Source organism: Ochotona princeps, chromosome 31 (genome assembly GCF_030435755.1).
Source record: "Ochotona princeps isolate mOchPri1 chromosome 31, mOchPri1.hap1, whole genome shotgun sequence".
NCBI classification, from domain to species: domain Eukaryota; kingdom Metazoa; phylum Chordata; class Mammalia; order Lagomorpha; family Ochotonidae; genus Ochotona; species Ochotona princeps.
The window spans coordinates 11,216,545-11,238,023 of NC_080862.1; the positions used below are offsets into that span (position 1 = coordinate 11,216,545).

General features: G+C 44.2%; 1 protein-coding gene across 4 annotated transcripts in view; it reads right to left on the bottom strand.

Annotated features, from left to right (window-relative positions):
• Window positions 1–16,303: 16,303 nt before the first annotated feature.
• The window catches only part of VLDLR (very low density lipoprotein receptor), a 35,183-nt gene continuing 30,007 nt past the window's right edge, over window positions 16,304–21,479 (bottom strand). For 2 of the 4 annotated variants that reach the window (XM_004591829.4, XM_058657362.1), the window contains exons 15-19: window positions 20,755–20,901; window positions 19,785–19,868; window positions 19,333–19,413; window positions 18,352–18,521; window positions 16,304–16,966 (exon numbers count right to left, since the gene is read on the bottom strand). In XM_004591829.4, the coding sequence (XP_004591886.2) occupies window positions 16,931–16,966; window positions 18,352–18,521; window positions 19,333–19,413; window positions 19,785–19,868; window positions 20,755–20,901 (518 nt within the window). In that variant the 3' untranslated portion in view covers window positions 16,304–16,930. The remainder of the gene's footprint in view (window positions 16,967–18,351; window positions 18,522–19,332; window positions 19,414–19,784; window positions 19,869–20,754; window positions 20,902–21,479) is intronic. The other 2 variants (XM_004591830.4, XM_058657363.1) reach the window with 1 other exon arrangement.

A 21,479-nucleotide genomic window follows, 5' to 3' on the forward strand; every position in this document is an offset into this window, starting at 1 on the left:
ACATCTGGTGCTGCTAAGAAGCTTAGTGATATTTTGTGATCCAGTGTGTTAATTGTGTTCAGTGTGTCTTTGTGGAAAATGGATGATCACTATCTTGGGTTTTCTGTTGTGCTGCGGTGATGTGCCTTGGGGTGTGTGTACGTATTGTTTTTGGATAGCTAGTGAGCCCTTTCAGGCAAAAAAAAAAAAGGACAAAAACAAAAAAACTCCTCTTTCTCTTCTGGTAAATTCTCATTTCTTTGAGGAGCTTTGTTTCCTGTTCTCTGAACTCTTGCTGAAACTCTGTAAACGTTGGCCATTTGGATTACTCTTCTAGTTGTCACACACTTGGTTTCCTTTGTCTTTTGTTCTATTTTCAGAAAAATGTTTTTTCACTTTTATCTTTCAATTCTTTTATTAGGCTTTTATTTTTTTTGTTATAGTACTTTTCACTTCCAAGAATTTTGCTTGTTCTCTGTTGCTTTTTAATAGTCTCCTGTTCTCGTGTTATATAGGCAATACCTTATATCTTAAAACTATGAATTATGCACACCTCCTTCTGTCACCTCTGTCGACATGACTTCTTCTGAAATTCCTTTTCTGCTTGTTTACTTTGCTTTTCATGTTGGAAGACTTTTTAAAAACAGTTATTTATTTTATTGGAAAGTGAGATTTATAGAGAGAAGGAGAGACAGAGAGAAAGATCTTCCATCTGCTGGTTCACTCCCCAAGTAGCCACAATGGCTGAAGCTGAGCCAGTACGAAGCAAGGAGCCAGGAGCTTCTTTCAGGTCTCCCCATGTGGGTTCAGGGTTCCAACGCTCTGGGTCGTCCTCTGCTGCTTCCCTAGGACACAAGCAGGGAGCTTGATGTGAAGTGAAACAGCTAGGATCCACACCAGTGCCCCCATGGGATCTTGGCACATGCAAGGAGCGGACTTGAGCCACTAGACTACTACACAGGCTCACATATTGAAAGACTTTTTAAAATGTTGCCTAAATTTTTGACTGTTCATGCTTCAAGGGAATGGTCTAAAATGCTGATGCAAACTCCATGCTTGAGCAGGCTTGTTGACTGCTGTACATGATTTTAGTTTAGCGTTTGACCCTTACTGGAATTCCAAGCATGGTAGCTATAGATTCTTTCCCTTGGTCTTATGGAACTCTTTCACGTCCTGGAGTATGGATGTGTATTTGTCAATGGAGTGGAAGCATTCTACAGGTAACAGGAGTGGAGCCATGGACCTGGACAATATTGGCCCCCGGTTTGTTTCTCCAGTTTTTGTCCAAAGACCTTCTGATTCATTTAGCATATATATTGAAAGATTTATATCAGGACTAGGAAGAGAGTAATCTGGGATTTAGGAAAATTTTCAGATTTTTTTGGTGTGTTGTGTGAATGGGAGGAAGAAGAAATATTCCTCAAAGTGGCGAGTTGGGGAAGATTGGAGCCAGAATCAATGCTTATTGTAGGGCAAGGTTAAGGAGATAATGATACAAGTATATTATGATATATTATATAGCCTATAAAATAATAATTTAGATAGTACGTATTTGATAAGAAAATCACAAGGCTATGTGACAATTAAAGGCTATAAAATATGTGTAATGCTATCATATTACACCTTTTATTAAAACCAATCTAACAACTTTCTAACTGTAAAATTTGCATTGCGCATTTCTTTCCGGTTGTATGACAGGTATGTTAATAAGATAAATTAGGAACAGAATTCTTTGAACACAAGACTAAACATTTATCTTTTCAAAAAAAGTTTTCCCAACTATGCAGTTAAATGGAAATAATTTTCCAGATGTTTTGGCTTTGTTATTTTCTGCTTTGAAAATTGGAGGCTTTTGCCATGACTTTGGCCAAATTTGCAAGTGACATATAGGAAGTTATCCAGGACCCTGCAGCAGCTGTCTCTGGGATGAACTGGGGAAACACAAGAGCTGTGGGGCTGGAAGGCAGAGCAGGAGCAGTGGATGGGAACAAACTGCAGACGTCTTTGAAAGGAGCACATGTTTTATTGAGATTCTCAAGAGGAGAATTTCTAGAGTATTTTATCATTAAATGTGAAAGTGACTATTGATTAAAGAGTGTGACATATGTTTCTATAAAGGAGTATCCTGGTAAGATTGGGTCTCAATTAAAGCTGCCTATTAAATTTTACACGATGCCTTTTGGATTTTTTTTTAAATCTGAGATTACTCTTAACTTGATGCATAGATACGCCATATTAGATTCTTTAATACTGTATCTTTGTAGTGTAGCAATGTTGATAATTATGCCTTGGTTATGGTGGATTATTCTTTTTGCTTTATCTTTGAATTTTATATGCTAGGATTTGAAGGGGGGGATATTTTCATTTGCAGCTATAAGTGACCATGATTGGTAGCAATGTGTATATGTGTGATCATGTATCAAAGCACACAAGTTATCATTGTCAGGTGTGGAACGTGAGATCTTAGCTAAAGGCAGAAGATAAAAATTCCTAGGTGTATAAAAAGTAATAGACAATGCACAGTTATAATCAGATATTTAAGTAACTCCCTCAATAACTGATAGAACAAAAAAGACCCAAAATCTGGAAGAATATAGAAAATTCTTAGAGTATATTCAACCACTTTCACCTAATTGGTAGTTTGGAACACTTCATTCAGCAACATATGCTTTTCAAGTTGCAGATGGGGCACTGTTCAAGATGGACTGCATTCTTATGTCTGCGTCTTCAGATCTTTTCTCGATTTATCTCTAAAATTTTTTCAATGAGATGGAGGGATTGCTCAATTGAAAAATTTCTACATTTTGCTATAGTTTATAGAAAGACCGTTGATATTTATATAAATACTGCCAAATATACTTGTTACTCATAGGATTTTTTTTTTTTTTCGGATAATGTTTTCATAGAAAGGTTTACTTCTTTCTTTCCAGTCTAGATATTTTAGATTTCCTCTTTCTTGTCTCACTATACTGGTCAGAATCCCGACATAGAAATGACTTCAGGAAGTATTCTTACCTGATTCTTGCTGATCTTAATGGAAAAGCATATCATCGAGTACTGTGAAGGGTGCTGTTAGCTATAAATGTTGTCAGTGTGGTCCTGGTGTCACATCCATGTCCGTCATTTGGAATGAGTTGAGAAAGATTCTATCCTCTTCAATTTTCTGGAAGAGATTGGGTAGAAATGTATTTCTTCCCCTCCTGAATGTTTGGGTTTGTCAGCCAAGCGTTTTTGGAGGGCCCCTAATTCCAGGCCCAAGGCCTTCGACTTTGCTCAGAAGCTGCCACAGTCAAAAAGTTCGCTTTGCAGCGTGTGTCTGGAAGATGAAGGTGGTGGCTGTGGAGGACGTATGAGGGCAGCAGGGACCGACACGGCACCACTGAGGAGCACATTGAGAAGTCAGTTCCCATGTTCCAGCAGATACTAACTTGAGTTAAGCATTTCACAGGCTTGGGGCGTTCCTTACCCAGAAGATAAAGTGACCCCTTTGATGGAAACTGAGTAGTCTGGGAGCATTATTTCCCTGTACAGAGAGGCCTCTGAGGGAGCTGTGAGTTTATCCTTAAGAAAGTTAGCACCTGTTATCTGGGGTTTCTTAGCCTAATGACTCTATTCTGGCCTGACACTTATTTTATCAAGTGGCACAGTTGCTCTGCAGCGTTTTTATGTGACTGGATTTTGTCTGTCTCTCTTCTTTTTAATTTTTATTTTTCACAGTACAGCTCCATAGGCTCAGGGATTTCCCCTGTCTTGCCTCCCCATTCTCTTTCATGCCCTCCCAGCACCCCCGTTTCCCCTATGTTATTACAATAGTGTAGTCCTTCACCAACAGTCACATGTTCTTCATAGATTTAGAGTAGTAACAGAAGCACTAACCTGAGGGCAGTGTTCCTAACACAACTCTCTGAAGTTGCCGCCACCCCACAACATGGGAGATCTGTCATTTTGAACAAGCACAACCTCTTGTTCTGGGCAGGAGAGCCAACATAGTCCATTCGCTACTGTTTATTATTGCTGAAGAATAATAGTGCAATTTGATCCATTTGATTGCAATGGCTGTTAACAGTGAGTTTCACTTTGTTGCATCAGCTCTGGGGACATGGTAGGTCAATGCCAACCCCAAAGTTTAACAACCCAAACTGTGAAAGTAATGAGATATGTATTTGTTTCAAGACTTACAACCCTTTCCCAGATCATGAAGCTATTGCCCAAAACATCTCTTTATATATCCTTGTGTACTGTGACTCAATGCTAATGTCTTCGTGAAACATGCATATCTTGCCCATGTAATGAGGTGTTGTTGGGAGGGAAGCCCGGTCAACATCAGCAGTAGATTTAACAGATTAGGGAATGGCTGGCACTTGGATTTGGTGTGAATGACTTGACATCATCAGTGTGGGTGGTGTTATTTTAAACACAGAACATCCTGTGCAGCAATTTTTCATTGTAAACCGAAAAGTCTGTGATGTCAGACTTGAATAAAATTTCTTTCTGGGAAATGAATCTTCAAAATGTACACGTGGCAAATGTCTTCCATTCAAAGAACCCTGAGCAACAACAAAAAAAGCTCATATCGGGCTAGCACACATCTGTTATCCCATCTGGCCTTCTTAACAGCTCTGTGAAGCGACAAAGTTGAATTTTATCACTGGCTTATTATATAGATGACGAGGGGGAGGCTGGGAGGAGGGCGAGAATTTACTAGGATGATAACTGTGGCTCCAAGGCTTTGGCCACTACGGCACACTGCCTCTTCAGAGGAAAAGTCCAGATGGGAGTGATGAAGTCATCACTGGTTTGCAGACCAAAAATACACAAACCTGGGGTTTGACATGAGGCAAACTGGTACTATTAACCCTGTTGTACTTCCCAATGTTACAGCTCCACAGGAAAGGACTGTTGTATTTTGCTTTTGAGTAAAATATTAATTCCTTAAATGGCATTGCCGAGAACTTAACAGAAGGATCTTAGCCAAAAAGAAACAGTAAAAAAATGTGAACTTATTTAAATGAATAAATCAGATTTTTTTTTTTTACCTGAGATAAAACATCTTTAGACGTTGTGTGTGACGCTGGTAGACACAGGGTTCCAAGTCCAGGCACTTCTTAGTACCTGTGATGGCTTGGTTCCAGGGCTCCCTGTAGATACCCAAATCTGCCTGGGCACAAGTTGCTTATGTAAAGTGGCATAGTATTTGCACATGACCAACCTCTGAACACTGCTTGTATAATTTAAGTCATCTCTAGGTTGCATGGTGAGCATACCCAACCGAACAATCCAAGACAGGAAATGTTCCAGAACTGCGGACTTTGTTAGCACTAACATATACTGCAGATGGAAAATTTTATACCATGCAACTGTTACATGCACAAAATTACCAAAAAAAATATTGGGTAAAGTGAACTTCAGATTATGTGCTTTAGGCTTCAGGTTTATGAAACATAAATAAGTTTCGTGTTTGGAGTTGGGCTCAACCCCAGAGATAGCTCATTGTGTACAAGTAAATATTCAAAACAATAAATTCTGAAATCTGAAAAACTGATTCCATGTCACTCTAAGGGATACTCGAGCTATATTAATGATATCTAACATGATATAAACCTATGTAAGTAAATAGCTGTTATGTGGTATTGTTCAGGGAATCATTGCAAGGGAAAAACAAAGTCTGTGTGTATTCCAAGCTGCTGCACGCAACAAAGTAATTAATGAGCCATTGGTGGAGGCCTTAGATGCAGACTCTCTGGATGTGGAGGGCTAACTATGATTTTCTTGGAAGGTTCTTTGGTCTCATCCCACTTGTCAGAGGGGCGCATTTCTTAAGGAATTATTGCTCCGATGAATGCAAAAACAATCCCTCCTGTATTTCTCAGGGTAGCCCATTTCAGTGTCACTGTCACCAAGACTCTCAGAGATCCACCTGTCTGCCACGTTCCTTGGGGGGAACTTCTATGAGTTGGATGCTGCTTGTCCTAAGAAGTTCAGGAGCTGGAGGCTTGGTTCCCGGTGCGGTGGCTTGGGAGTGTGAACCTGAACACGAATGAATGAGCTCATGGCTGCTGTCTTAGGGTGAGTTTTCTCAAGAGTGAATTCTTAATTCTCTAGGATGGTGTTCATGTGTGGCTGGGGCTTTCCTGCAGTGCAGCCTCTGATGAAACAGGGTTGTCCCCAACTCCTGGTAATGGGATTATTTCCTTTTACGCTGACAGGTGAGGGGAGGCTCCAGAAGCTGCCTGTAGCATGTGCCCGGGCCAACTCTGAGGGGTCCGGAAATTCTGAAGTGAAAGCAGTATCTGAGGTTGTTCCATGTGTGCTCGCTGCGTCCACGGCCAGTTTTGCTACTCCAGAAGCACAAGTGTGTCCCCACAGATGTAGGACTTGCTGCAGTGCTCTGTATGCCATATCTGCACGGGGCTCCCCGCACTGAAATCCACAGCAGGACCTCTGTCTTGTGTGAGAAGCAAGAACATCATTAGGATAGGCAAATAACATCTCAGGGCGGACTGTCTAGAGATATCACTCAACTTAAAGGCTTCATTGCTGGCATACTCACCTGGGATATGGTTAGCTTAAGCATCAGTATCCGAACATTTCAGAAATGTCTAGCCTTGTGCTCTGCATTAGAAGAACAAAGACACTGCTGGTTTGTATTTGACTCAGCCTGGAAGTTAAACACATAACAAGGATAATATCAGTATACCAAATACTGTGTTAGAAAATGATACGCTAGGTAGAAGCAGGACATAAGAGAACAGAGAAGGCTTCTAGAAGGAGGTGATGCTTGAGCCTAGGCTTAGGAGAGAACTGAGAAGCAGGTGAAGGGAGACAACAGTGGGACTTGGAGTAAAACGAAGAGCGTAAGGTACAGCACAGCACCGTGCAACAAACAGTGGTATGAGGAAGAAGGCTCAGTCAACTCTCGCTTATAACCAAAGCAGCTGTCTGGGCTTCAGGACTACTGGACAGAGGAGGACTAATGATCAGGGTGGTGTTGAGCCTGGCCTAAGGTCTTTGTTCTCCATCAAAGATAAGGATACGGCACAGTCATATTTGTACCCTGGAAAGATAATTCCGTGGTTTGAAATTTTCCAGGCCCCAACAGGCCATTGCCACAAGTTGTGTACACTGGCTGGCAGCAGGCTGGGTGTTTGTCATTGAAAAGTCCTGTGATCTGGCCCAATGGAGTGACTTGGGACATCTGGAGTCAGCCCTTCTGGGTTCAGATATTAGGGACTCATACTTATGTTCTTACATCCTGTCAAAGTCATGTCCCAGCCCGAGAATTCTAACCCCCAGGAGCTTCTGCTCTCAGACCTTGAGACCTTGCAGTGATCAAGTGGGATCAGAGAAGGGGTTTCTCTTTCAGTCCCTTTTCTGTGCAGCCGGGTCTACCTACCCTTGGCTCCTGTCAAGGGTTTTCATTCAAGGTGGTTAGTGTGTGCCACAGGCTCCATTGAAAGCCAGTTGAAAGGTTGAAAGGACTTACAGCACAAGAGATGTAAACCATCCGGAGTTGCATAGTAAGGATTCCTGTCACCTGTCACTGTGAGTCCCAAACTCGCATGCACGTCCCACAGCTCTGCTGTCTCTCACTCCTTTCGCCAAAACTTGCCCCCACCCTGACTTGATGCTCCTGCTCAGATGCATACCCATTCTGCCATTGGTAGTCCCTTTCCCAACATGGCTGAGGCCCTTCTTAACCACGTCCCCAAGTTTTCCCCTACATTCATAGAAATACAGAAATTTCATACCGCTACCCTGCAGCAAGACAAATGACTAGTTGTGATTCGTAATAGTATTTTCCACCCTAGGTTTCCTGGGTTTTTCTAAGAAATCCATGCAGACTAGTATATTGCTATTTGGTGAAGTAGAGCTACTAATTGCCACCCTCTAAGCCTGCAGGAATCTTAACCTGTGTCGGGATGGTGACGAGGAATCATGCCGTGCCAGGAGCAGAGCACCTGCTGTGGGGCAAGGGACATGCTTGAGAGTGGCACACAGTCCCTCTGTTCTGTGTAGTTCTTGCTGGAGCTTATCGAATGCCGAGATAGGCGAGGTTGGCTCTCTTTCCTGAATGCAAGCAGGCGCTGGCACAGGCATGTCGGGCCCATATGTTGTGTGTTCTTACTGCAGTTCAGGTCTCTGGCATAACATGTCTGCAGATCAGGATCTCACCTTACTTCTTAACCCATTAAAAAAATCCTCTCCTCTGGTTTTGGGTCTGAAGAGGCTCCTTATTTTTCAAAACAGCATCCTTACCCTGGTTTCTGTATGAAAGGTTCATAAACCGTTGCTGAATTTACACATTTGCTCTCAGAAGAACTTGAGGTATCGTCTGCTAAAAGGGTAGCTTTCCCGGGGAGCTTTAAGCAGCTATTTTTCGCTTCCTGCACTGGGACCTGTCACCTTCTGTATCACACAAGTCTCAGACTGGGTGACCTTGGGTTCTTGGAATTCAGAAATACCAACATTTTAAAATTCTTTAGGGGAAGTCGTTTTGCCTGTGGTCCAATGCCTTTAGGGAGAGTAGGTGGGTAACAGGGAAATAGAAAGCATTTGGACAGAAAATTCTAGATCCCTTCTAAAACTTTCGCATTATGGAACCAAAATGGCTATCTACAGAAACTGTGGCTCCAGAGAGCATTATGAGAGAACTGTGATAGGAATCAGGAGCCACAGGGCCTGGTCTGATGTGCTTCCGTAGGGACACCCACCCTCCAGGAGGAAGGGGAGGCTGGCAAAGGTCTGTCTTATTAGGCCCTGGAATTGATGCTTTGCTGCATGGATAGTGATCTGCCTATTGTCCCTTCCCGGTATGGGGAACAGCCGAACCAATTCCCTGCAGCTGGAGGACACAGCCAGCAAAGCATCCTGCCGATTCTCCTGGCCAACGGCATCTTTGGTACATTGCCTTCTCCACAGACACAGCCTGTGCACCTACCCTCTCGTGGGATGTGCTGGGTATGGACTGGAGTTTCTTCCAGCCGCATCAGCTCAGTCCAGGCCACAGCCTCTCACCTGCATAGCTCACATCATTTCCTAATTGATCCCCTGTTTTCCATCCTTGCCTCCTCGTAGTTGGTTCAAAATAAAATAGCCAATGTGTGTGTGTGTGTGTGTGTGTGTGTGTGTGTGTGTTAAGATTTATTTATTCATTCCCTGAGTGGCTTCAGTAGTCAAGGCTGAGCCAAGCCAAAAAAAGGAGCCAGGAGCTTCATCGAGGTGTCCCCCATGGGTGGTAGACACCCATGCACTTGCGCCATCTTCCATTGCTTTTTCTAGGGCTTTAGCAGCATTGGAAGTGGAGCAGCCAATATACAAACTGGCCCCCACATGGGATCCCAGTGTTGCCTGCTTCATGACAATGCTGGCTCATAACATGAAACTTTTAAAACTGAACATCACTGCGTTTCTTCAAGTTCTGTAACACTGTCTCACCCAGTTCAACTCCCAGCTCTAGCCATAGCGTCGGATGAGGATGTTACTTAGATAAGGATGTTACTCTCTTCCCTGTGCCAGCCCCCTCACCCTGACCCCAGTCTGCTTTTGCCACTTCCAGCTGCAGGGCCTTCTTGCTTTACTTAAATGGATTGGGCTTGTTATTATGCTGTGTTATATTTTCTTGCTTGAATCATCCCTAGGTTTCTCTGGGTCCTGTGCTAGAGGACCACTTTGCCCACTGTATCTACAGTAGCACACCATCACAGCCTCGTCCTCCACTGTTCTGTTGTCCCTCAGAACCGCTACCATTGCCTGACATAGTAGTCTGGGGAGGAACTGACTCCGAACTAGAGGCAGTCAGCCCTGGCCCCTCCTCCTGGAACCAGAACAGTGACTGGAGCTGAGCCAATGCACGAGGCAGTGCAGATGGGATGCGTGCTTGTCCGGGTGGGGACTGCTTACGCAGCGTGTGTTCTGTGCGACCTTCATCAGGGACTCTAAAAGCTCAGGGAAATTCTATGTCTTCTCAAATTTGTGTTCTGTGTAGGACATGCCAATGGTAAAACCATGTATAAGCTTGGGGAAAAGTCTTAAGGCTCAAGGAGGAATGCCATTGCTATCTAGTTATCCCAAACCATTGTTCATCATCTAGAAGGCCTTTCTAGGAAAACCACACAAGGCAGATCAGGCCAACAAGGAAGATTTGCTTTCAGCTTTGAAGAACCCATCTTGAGCCAGTTGTCACATGTAAGTGGGTGTGTTTTATAAAACATAAACAACGGCTAAGAGATAGAAACATGCCCCTTGCCTCCTGAGTTAGGGAAAGTGGCAGTAGGTGGGTCTTCAGACCTGCAATGTGCCATTCTCCAACACTTCCTAGAGGCTGTGCCAGTGATATTCGCCGATAACCATAAATGCAGCGAGCTTGTGATGTTTGTCCTCTTGAGAGGTACATAGTCTAACCTGTCTTCCCCTACTGATGAAAAAGACCTCCTTGGGTAATTGGTGACCTGAAGCCAATCACCTGTACTATTTAATCAGTGGAAGGTCACTTGCGTGAGGCTTTCTACAAAACCAATGGGCTGCAGGACAATTAATCTCCTTGATGGTTTGGACTTTAAAAGCTTACCAAAGGCTAACGTTTTTCAAGGGCAGACTTAACAAGGAATACTTGCAAATGGGATTTTTTTTTTTTAAATACCAGGCCCTAGATCAAACTCAAATCCCCAAATGAACAAAGGTAAAGGACTTTACCAATTAGTTCTGGCGCTGCTGTGAAGCAACCGCTGTTATTTGAGTGGAACACTTTATATTCATATTTATTTTCATTTTACTTGAGTGGCAGAGAGACAGAAGGAGAGAGACACCTTCTCATTTGCTGGTTCACCATCCCAAGTGTGCCCCACAGCTAGGGCTTGGCTAGGCTGAAGCCAGGAACTCAGGATTCTGTCTAAATCTGCCACGGGGAGCGGCCAGGACCTGAGTCCTTGAACCAGCCCCTGCTGCTCCCAGGTGCACATTAGTAGAAAGCTGGAGTGGAAGCCGAGGAGCCCTCAAGGATACTGTGCTGTGCCATCCACCTGCCCTCGGAAGCACTTTGCATTGGTGGCCTCCCTCCCTCAGGGAAACAGAGTGACTGTTGCGGTTTTCCAAGGAGGGGTGGAGGATTAGCAACTGCATGTCTTCCCTGTGGCCACAACTGGGTAAGCAGAACACCCAGGTCTATCTGTCAGAAAATCCAGAGAGCTCAGGCTCCGAAACCAAACTCAGCATCCCACTCCTTAAGGACTCGCCGCTGAGCTTTGGAGAGATGACTTTTAAAAATCTTTCCAAGTTTCCTTCGTACTGCTGGAATCATTCTTAATGTCTGTCATCCAGCAAAATCCAAATCATTAGGGACAACTGTTCACAAGTTTCAGGTGAACTACTCCTAGAACTCACCAAGTTCTAAGACTCAGCCTTAGTAGGAGATGGGTTTCAACACAGACATTTGATGTGCCGATGAGGGGAAAGTGTCACGCAGGTTTGCCTCAGCTGTTAAGGCATAACCTGCTTTGTCTACCTATCTGTGGCATCCAGCTTTTCGTATAGGTACAGGGCAGTAGATGGACATGGACTTAATAGCAGCTTTCTGTTGGACCCGAACAACCTGGATTCGAAGCCCTTACCCTTTCTCCAAGAAGGAGTGCCTGGGTCTTCCATGATTCAGATGGAAGATTTTACAACAGGGCTCTGGAAGAAAAGGCTCACACACACTATCTCAAAAATAAACTTTTATTTGAGAGACATGTACAATTCGTTAATACAGGGAAACATCTTTATGTGCAGGTCAGCAGGGCCGATTGCATTCCCACGCATGCCTTCCAGGTCCGGAGCTCTGAGCCTGACTCCTTGGGGATAGGCACCCGTGTCCCAGGTACTTTTGTGCTCTTTAATCACTTTTTTTTTTTTAAATCAAGTAGCATTTAGAAATAGCAAGATCATTTTCCGAAAGCTAATCTGTTCGTTCCAAAAATGGTTTCCCCCTCAGGTATGCATGAAAACTGGCAGACAACCCAGGGCTTGGGCTAGGTGCTGCAATGTCTAAGTTCTAATCCCAGAGTCACACATCCTGACCCAGGACACAAAGCCTTACTCTTCCGGTTCTGTCGGGCATGTCTCTCCCTCAAGGAGGCTTACGGCTTGTTCCCCCACCCCTCCCCAAGATCTTATACGGAATGCAGAATGGTGTTACCTGTCTGTAAATTCCTTGGAGCAATCTCTTTTTGCAACCCAACATCTCACTATGATTCCAAGGAAAGCTGGACCACTTAGCATCTCGTAACTATGACACATAAGTGAGTGATTCTGTGCTGCCCAGATGCTGTGGTGCCAGCTTCAGATACACTTCCACACCTTGCTCTGTTGGGAGGGGCGTCTTCTAGACTGCAGAAACTGCTGAGGCAGCACACCGTGGTCAACAGGGACTCAGGGGACACTCGTGCCTCCTCTTCTGAGACAGGAGGGCAGCACAGGCATAGGATTTGGACTCACCCATTGTTGGGTGAGTTTTCACATCTACAAAATGGAGATCCTACTTATCTATGAGGGTCACTGTCAAGGTCAGCCTAAAGACTTTAGAGAATGTATGTTGCACACTGTTCAACATGTGGTAAGGAGACCTGAAGTGCTTGCCAGTACACACTCCACAGCTTCCTAAATGCCTGTTTCAGTATGATACACAGTGAAGGCAAAAGCTGGGTCTGATACCTTCCACTCTATTTCTAGAATTCCAACCCTACAGTCCTTAAGCCTTCTTAGCTATCCAGTATGATGTCTAATCACTGCAGGAATTTCAGTCTTGGATCTCATCAGATAGGAAGAGTGGAGGACACTTGAAAGGATCTAATGCACTTTACCCCTCCCACAAGGAGTGAGGGACCGGGAATGCTCATGGGTGATGTCACTTGCTGTTCTTACATCACTTTCTGTTCCTGAGCCATTCTAGGGTGGCAGTGATGTCTGCCCTAAGCATGCTGCAGGCCAGCCAGGACACTGAGCTCCTTGAGTGTACCTCATTGCACCCTTACATCGTCACGGTGAGAACCTGTCCCTGGCATGGCTGGCTGTTAACTGCCTGTTCCTTCTGCACAGATCCACCTTGCATTCTCCTTGACATTCCCCCTGGAGCTCACAAAGGCAGCAAACCGTTCTGCAGAGCTGCAGAGCCCAACTCGCCCGCCCTCAGCCTATCTTGCTCTTGCCTTGATGTCCATGGATGGAACCGTCAGGATGTGTTCCCACTGAGCTCCTGCCTCTCAGGGGAGCCGGGTTCCAAAATACTACCCAGACCCAGGAGACACTGTACAGAAGTGGGCCACTCCTTTCATCAGTGGGTTAGTAGCTTGTTCACTGACCTCTGCATTTCACATCTGGGCCTTTATGCTAATTTGTATTCGGTATGCAAATCTGATATGAGTAAGGCTCCTACCCATGAAGTTATTTGACCTGGAAACTTCCATGCTGAATTGGAGAAAAATCCAAAAGCTGGCCTTATCTCACAGTATTGTGGGAACAAGGGTCCCTGAAGGCTTTTCTGTTTTTAAGTATTCCTGAGCTCCCACGGTCCAGAGAGAGAAACAGGAGAAAAAAAAGCGCCCTTCTCCCCCAAGCATCAAGGCTGAGACTTGAAGGGCTCGAGCGCAGGATCGACATTAGCAGCTTGGATTGTCGGTCCTTGGACCCAGGTTAGCAGCTGCCTCTGTGCTTTCCACAGGCTTCAGCACGGTGAAAAGGCAAAAGCATAGCACAGTTCGCGCTCAAAGGTGTTACACTAAATAAAATCTCAGCAGGTAATAATCCTGGGGGAGAGAACTCCAGTTAGAATCCTTTGATTAGAGGACCACCCCGCCAGAATCTAGCGCGTGAAGTTCAAAGGCAGACCTCAGGTCGGTCTCCAATTTGCCAGAGCTGGGAGCTGAGCAGTCTGTCTTTCAGATACACTTTGGTTTCACTCTGAGGTCCTGCCTTCTCATTTTGACTGGGCCTCTCTAATTGACAAGACTCTGAGGAACAGAGGCAGGTGCCAAACTTAACAGTCTCTCTCCTTTCTGTTTGGTCCTATGTTGATCAGTACCCAAAGGTTTCACAATGATGCAGATCTTTAGACCAGCCCTAAGAATGTAGGGAGCCGATTGAACAACTGGGACTCTCTCTCTCTCTCTCTCTTTATACACACACACACACGTGTGTGTGTGTGTCATGCAGAGAGCTTGCAAAGCCCATTTAAAAATGGGCACCACAGGTACTGGGCTGCATTTCTTGACCAGAGATTCCAAATTTGTTTATTCTTACATCATCAGTCCTCTTGCAGCAATTCCTAGAGCCCCTGCAGAATCCACATCTAGTCACTGTGTGTGACAGGCTCATTAAACTTCAACTATCCCCCCACACACTGCACTTTGCCTCTTAATTTTCTCGTTCTATGTTAAACTCTTGGGACACAGCAAACTTATTCCAACACGTTTCACTGAGCATTCTTTAAGCTCTTGTTGGGATAAAGAAGTCCAGGGCTATCATCCTTTGGGAACTATTGTGCTGTGAACCGATGAGCAGTCTAGCTGTCTAAGCCTTCTGGTCTCAATCAAATCACCTAGTTAGGTTGTTGCTCCAAGGAGTCTGTGCCTCTTAAAGGTAGGCACTATCCCTTCCACCTTGGCTTCTTACTAGGGAAAACAAGATTCAAAAAAGAGATGCTGTGGACTGTTTCAGGATTGCAGAGTAGTACCCAGAACCTGGAAGAACACCCAAGGGATTGGAATCTGACACACAATGAAGGCAAATATTGCTTTATTTGTAGGAACTATAACCAGAGGCCAGATAGTTGAAGAGTGCTGTATGATCCTTGGAATGGTAGAAAACATAGTGCATTTAAGCTTCCCAAAGGGACTCTGGCATCATGCCAAGTCAAAACAAAGCACCTGTCCTCTGTACTACAGCAGGGCAACAAATGCCCTGCAGAGTTTGAATGTGGCCAATGCTAACTCATTTAGCACATAAGCATTTCAGGCTCTTGCTGATGGCAGACCTCACCAAGTGTGTATCCCCATGTTCAGGATGGTGACTCTTTGTTAGCATAAGAACAGGTGCCAGAAGACACAGTGCTGTCTTGATGATTACAGCCTTTTGCTTCTGTATAAGCAACCCAAGCTCATCCTTTCTCTTTGACCCCTCTGTCCTAAATCCCAAGGAGTCATCCCATAGATAAGGTAACACAACCAACTTGCTCTTCATTTAGGATTATTGGTCCCCTTCCCTTAGTCAGAAGGAAGGTGTTCACTGCCTTACATGCCCTATGCAAATGAAGCGAGTCATCTACCAATCTGCTTAAGGACTCCCGATATCACTTTATTTGCTTTCTGTTGCATCAGTCCCAAGGGGATCACCAGCATTCTGCAGGACCTTCCCCACCTGACTTTGGATGTAGAGAATCATCCAGGCCCTGAGTCCTTTTATCTTCTCTTCTTTTCGGGCATCCAGAGACTTTCCAGGAAGAATTGGCCAACCAGATAGAAAACTCATTCAATACCCCCCCACACACACACAACACTTTTCTTTCTCTGTTCTTTACACTAAAAGTCCAGAAATTGTCTATAGAATGAATCCATCATACGCTTCAGGCAAAAAAAACTGGAGTAATTCCAATCATATATCTTCCACCCAGTCGCATTAGAACAGTGTTTTGTTTTGGTTTGTTTGCTTGTTTGTTTTTTAATCTTGGTTTATCACCTGAAAATACAGATTTCCTGGGCGCCACCCCCAGTTTATGACACAGGTATGGAATGGGGCCCAGGAACTTGCATTTTCTATTAAAGTTTCAGGGGATGCAGGTGCAACTGCGGTTCCTTGGAGTACGCTGAAAACCACTGCCTTCAATCATCCAAAAGTGCTGCCATATATTCTCCTTCCTAGCCTTCTTCCTGATAAAACAGTCTAAATGTCTGTAAGAAACCCTTTTTTCCATGCCTCACAAGGCACTTGTCCTTGACCTGTATATAATGACAGAATATGGAAAACACAGACTCAAGTTGGAAGTAGAATTTACAGAAATCATAATATGTGTCTACATTAGGAAGCATGAGCATGAGAAAAAGAATTCTGTATGTAGGAGGAATTCTGGATATAGACTAAACCAAACTATTGCAAAGTAAGACCCTGGAATTCATAACAATCAGATGTTGAATGGTACCTCATTCTTTTGCTAGTGCTTGCTTGTAAGAGAAACTTTTCCAATATCAGATTTATGCAATGTCACGAAGTGACAGCTCAAACACTGAGTCTGAACACCTGTGGGACTTTTCAGGCCATTCAGAGGACTTCATCCTAGAGGAATAGGCACAAACCATGGTTAAGCTGCTTGGTTTAATTTTTTTTTTTAGCACTTGAAAAAAAAATGTACAGTAGTTTGAACACTCAGTCTTTGCAAACCTCCCTTGAGGTCAAAGAGTTCATTTGTACGTACAAAATTAGTTTACAAATTTTTTTTTGGCAATATCATCTTAGTAACCCGTTTTATCCTATTGCCATTGTCCCAACCATTGAAAAAAGTTTACAATAATTTACATAGAAATAGTTTCAAAGTGCTTAAGAATAGTGATTGTTCTCTGGGGGGAGTATTTACAGGTGGCCTATACACTGTATGTACAGGTGGTGTACACTATAACACAGTTTCATTGCTGGAATATGGCTTTCTAGGGAAAGTGCATATTTGGCCAGAGGTGGCAATACTGTCTTAGAAATTCATAGATTACAGATGTGTGGTAACCATATTCAAAGCTGAAGTCGAATGCAGGCAAGAACATTTACAGAAGTAATACAAAAACGGTCAAGTACACAAGCTTGATCCACGCAATGATATCTTGGCGTTCTTCCAGATGGGAGGAAGAAAACAGACTTCAGCTGCTGGCTTGGTTACCGTTCCGAAGTCGGGGGTATGACTGGGTTAGACCTCAGAGGTCAAGCCTTGTGTCAGAGGTCAAGCTAGGTCATCGTCTGTGCTTACGACTGATATCTGTGAAAAAGAGAAAGAAGGAAGGAGTTTTAGTGACGCTCACTAGTGGTGGCCCTGGTCTCTGCAGTGAACTTTGCTTTTGAGTTGGTCATTCAAAGACCCAAAATGCTCAGAAGGGGTGTCAGATACAAGAGTTGTATCTTTTAGGCACTTAAACTGCAATCAATCATAGAGGTGAAACATCTCTAGTGCAAAAAATCTGAAATCCCAGATAGGGAAACTTTGGGAGCATGGTGCTGGAAAGTAGGACATCTCCCATTTGACTCCACGGGATGGCTCACCATCCAAGTACACCAACAAGATTAGGCGAGATCATCCCCAGGCTGTGGGTCTAAGGTCTATAGAAAAGAGAAGTGAATTTCATGGTAGACCTAGGTCCTATATCTCAGGTCCAACTTGTGTTGACGTTAGTAGAAAAAAAAAAAAAACTGGTATGCCCAATTCTGACTAATCTGCCTAGTGATCATGTCTTGGACAAAGACAGGAAAACAGGTTGGTACACAAAACTAATGTCCCAGGTTTCAGAGAGCATTTGAGAGATGAGGGCTTAGCCCTTGTCTGGTTCAGTTCGTTTCCTAGTGAAGACCAAATAGTGATGTGATCCTTCCCTGGAAAGCACTTAGTGGTTCTGGCTGAGTAAACCTTAACACATTGCATTAAGTACAACTCCCCTATATATGATATGCTAATTCAATTAAAATTGAATTAGGCTACCAAAGGCAACAGATTTGACAATTCAAAAGCGAGTTTCTTGCTTCATGTTGAAATTAATGTGTCGTTTCAATAGCTAAAACATATGTCCAATAATATAGTAAGGCTCATGATCTTTTATTTATTTATTAAGATGTATCTACTTGAAAGAGTGAAAATGGATTCATGGAAGAGAGAGAGAAATGGAGAGATATTCCATCTGCTGGCTCATTCCCCAAATGGCCTCAATAGCCAGGGCTGGGGCAGGCCCAAGCCAGGTTCCAGGAATTCTATCCAGGTCCCTCACATGGAATCCAAACACTTAGGCTATTGTCTGCTGCTTTCCCAGGTTCATTAACACGTTGCAGGACCAGAAGCCAGGTGGCTGGAGCTCAAATGAGTTTTCCCATTACGTGATGCTGGTGTTCCAGGCAGCAGCTTAACCCACTGTACCCCAGCACGCCAGTCTTAACTTGACCTAATTGTCCATCTGTGTCGATACATGCTTATCCATGAACTGACCTGTGTTCTAACAGGCTACACTGTCGACAATTGAGGTAGTGGATAAAGCATGTGGTAATTGCAAGATCCTATGGGCTCTTTCAGGCTCCGCCAGCCACAGCTCGAGTGAGTGGTCTCCCATCTTCCTGGTCCCACTTCATACCAAAGTGTGCAAAAAGAGAAAGGGGCCTTACTGCTGGGTACGTGTGTCCAACCGAAGCACTGTGTCTACCGATGTCTATGGAGAGGTCCTCTTCCGTGGTCTTCAAGTACACAGGATTGTCAAAGTTCATGCTCTTCATGTTTTTGTGTTGCCAGTTCCGCCACATCAGGTAGCCACCCACGGCAGCCATCACCAAGAGCACTGAAGGAAAGTGAGAGGGGACCATGTGAGGTCTAGTCTCAGAGCATCCAGAGAAGCACACTGTTCAGGAAGCCGCGATAGCTGACATCAGTGTTTCCTGTTTCTAGGACATTGCATAACTGGAAGTTGGGGTATAACCGGGGCGGCAGGTTGAACTATGGTCAGCTGCATGGTGATGTTATTTTATGCATGGTGCTGAGCTACATATTGACCTAGGCAAGTATAGAGTCCTGGGTCCCACTCCGTGGCTGAATGTGAGAGTGAGTTAGCTCCTGGTGGTGTAGCGTTAAGTAACTCCAATTGCGCAGGCTAAAATAATAGCCTTAGAAGTCCTTCCTCCTGAGTTGGAGATTTGGTGGTAGAGACCCACTATTTGAGCCATTGCCCACTGTCATGTGCGCCAGGAGGTTTAGCAGGAAGAGGGATCAGAAGCAGAGCCAAGACTTGAACTAGGCACTCCGACACGGGCATGCAAGCATCCCAAGCACTGCATCCAACACCCACCTAGCATCACCTTAAAGGGAAATGGTACAAGACTCTGGCTAAAGAGACTTATGATGAAAGGGGCTAAGCCAGGAGGACGGTCCTCCAGTAGAAAGCCAAAGGCACCACTCACATCACTAGTAAACATTATTCCCACTAGGTCATGAGCACTGAAGACAAAGCTGTGCCACATGGAGGTTGGAATGAACATGATTGTTACAAGTGCTAGTCAGTCCAGGGGATTATAGGAGGGAAGCCTTGGAGGAATCAGAAATCCATCTAGTGTCTGAGAAGCTGACCAGGTGCAGCGGGAAGGGGATCTACTCACAGAGAGGCAGGATGGCCCAGGCAGCCGAAGTCCCCTTGGGAGGCACACTGACCTCTGATACTGCTGTGGTCACATTGATCTCTGCAGAGGGCACATAAGGAATCACTTTCAGGTGATCTGATTTCAGACATACTAATCTGATCCATCCTTGTAGAACCTCGCAGCTATGAACCCAGTCTCCATGTTCAGCGTCTATTAAAATTGAATACCAGGCTAGAAGCACTTGAATCACATACTAGAATAATGACTTGCTAACAGTTGTCTAACAGAAACCTTGATAAGTCAGGTCGGGCTTAACAATGCAGGTTCTGAGTCTTTGGAGTATAAATGTAGGTTACCAGGTTGAGGGGCAGGACTTAGAGTTAAAGGCTGCATTAATGCTTTAAGCTATAGATGCAAACAGAGTGTGGCTGTTAGTTGAGATTAACAGTTTGCAGTACTGAACCCAATACCTCCAGGAACTAGTCCACTAGTTGGTGACATTTCTGTAGTGTTGGAATCTTTTGTCTCACTGTAAGTCACAGTAGTTGCAGTACCTGAATTATAAAAACCAAGAACCTGGTTAATGCCAAGGTTCCTGAGTGGTTAACTCTTCAGTACAGACACACCATGCAAAAAGGTTATTATTACCCCAGGGGAAATCGACAAACCACAGCTGGACTAAGTTACATGGTGGGTGTATCAACATTGAGGGAACCATCAGTCTCATGCCCAAACAAAACCCTCCAGAAATACATCAAGTTTGGGACAGAACAGTCAGCATGTGGAGTCTGGAAATTCAAAAAGATGCACGGCCATGTGTGGTGATCCTTCTGAACAATACCCCCAGGCTTCTGGGAGTTGTCAGAAATTATCTCAAGATAGTCTAGCTTACCAGGCGTACCAGACTGTCTTGTAACTACCTGATCTGTCAGCTGAGCTAGTGGCTCAGAATCTAGCTAATGAAAACGTTATATGAATTTCTTGGTCACAAAACAAGCAGGTCTATCTTGCCACTGAATCGAAAGCTAAGAAAAGAACATTAAAATAAGGTAGTGCCATCTACTGAGACCATGAAGTTTGCTGTCACTATGTTCTTCCTTAAGCATGTCAATCTCTGGAGGAAAATGCTAGAAATCTTTGCTTCATTACCTGAACACTGGGCACCTCATTGCTCCAATGAGACTAAACTGGTACACATTTGTATGACGGATACTGACACTATCAACTTATCCAACATTGAGAGTTCTTCTGTTGTAGTTGACGTGAACAGATGACATGCAATGGTAACAAGAATGTTCTCAAATGTATTCTTAAACAGAACTATATGCTCAAAATGTGTTCTTAGATCAGAATCTTACACATCCCACCTAGTCCTTCTAGCTAGTGTCTTACATTGCCTACTGTCTACCTTGCTTGTGCTTGAAATGTAAACGTCCTTACTTCGGCATTCTCGGCCATTGTCCTCTAGATGGTAGCCATCGGGACAGGAGCAGGTGTACTTTGGAGAGTGTTCATTAATCTGTGGCGCTGGCAGGCACAGGTATTCACACCCTCCGTTCTCCATGTCTTCTTCACACCAGTTTTTCCCTAGTCAGACAAAAAAAAAAAAAGGCCCTTTAGTTATCCAGTGCCACTCTAGATAAAACCTCACTTCAGATGTTGCAAACCTTCATCCTTCCTTGCACTTTCTAAGGAATCCAGACTTGTCTACTCTGCCATACCTTAACTAAGATGGTTACTAATAAAGAGCAGGTAGCAAGTGCTCAGGACCCCAAGTTGAAGTACATTACTTAGATGTGGAGGTGGACTGATTTAGGACAATGCATATGTGCAGGGGAGGTGAGACTGTCTCATTCCTGTTCGAGAGAGAGACAAAGTTCTCCTGACTTTGTCTCAGCTTGCTTCTAGACAATGGAATGGGATTTCAGTTATGGAGAAGCCTAAAGGGTTGACTTAGGCCAGTCATTTTAGCTTGAGATAGTGTGACAAGATAGCTTCAAGAATCTGCACAATCCTAAATAGGTTGTGTGTCTCGGGGAGAAGGTGAACCTAATGAGTGAATGGGGTCTCACACTAACATTCATATGTTAAAGTCCTAACATCCAGGGGACACAGGTAATCAAGTTGAAACGAGGCCACCAGGATGTTCCCCAATCCAACAGGAG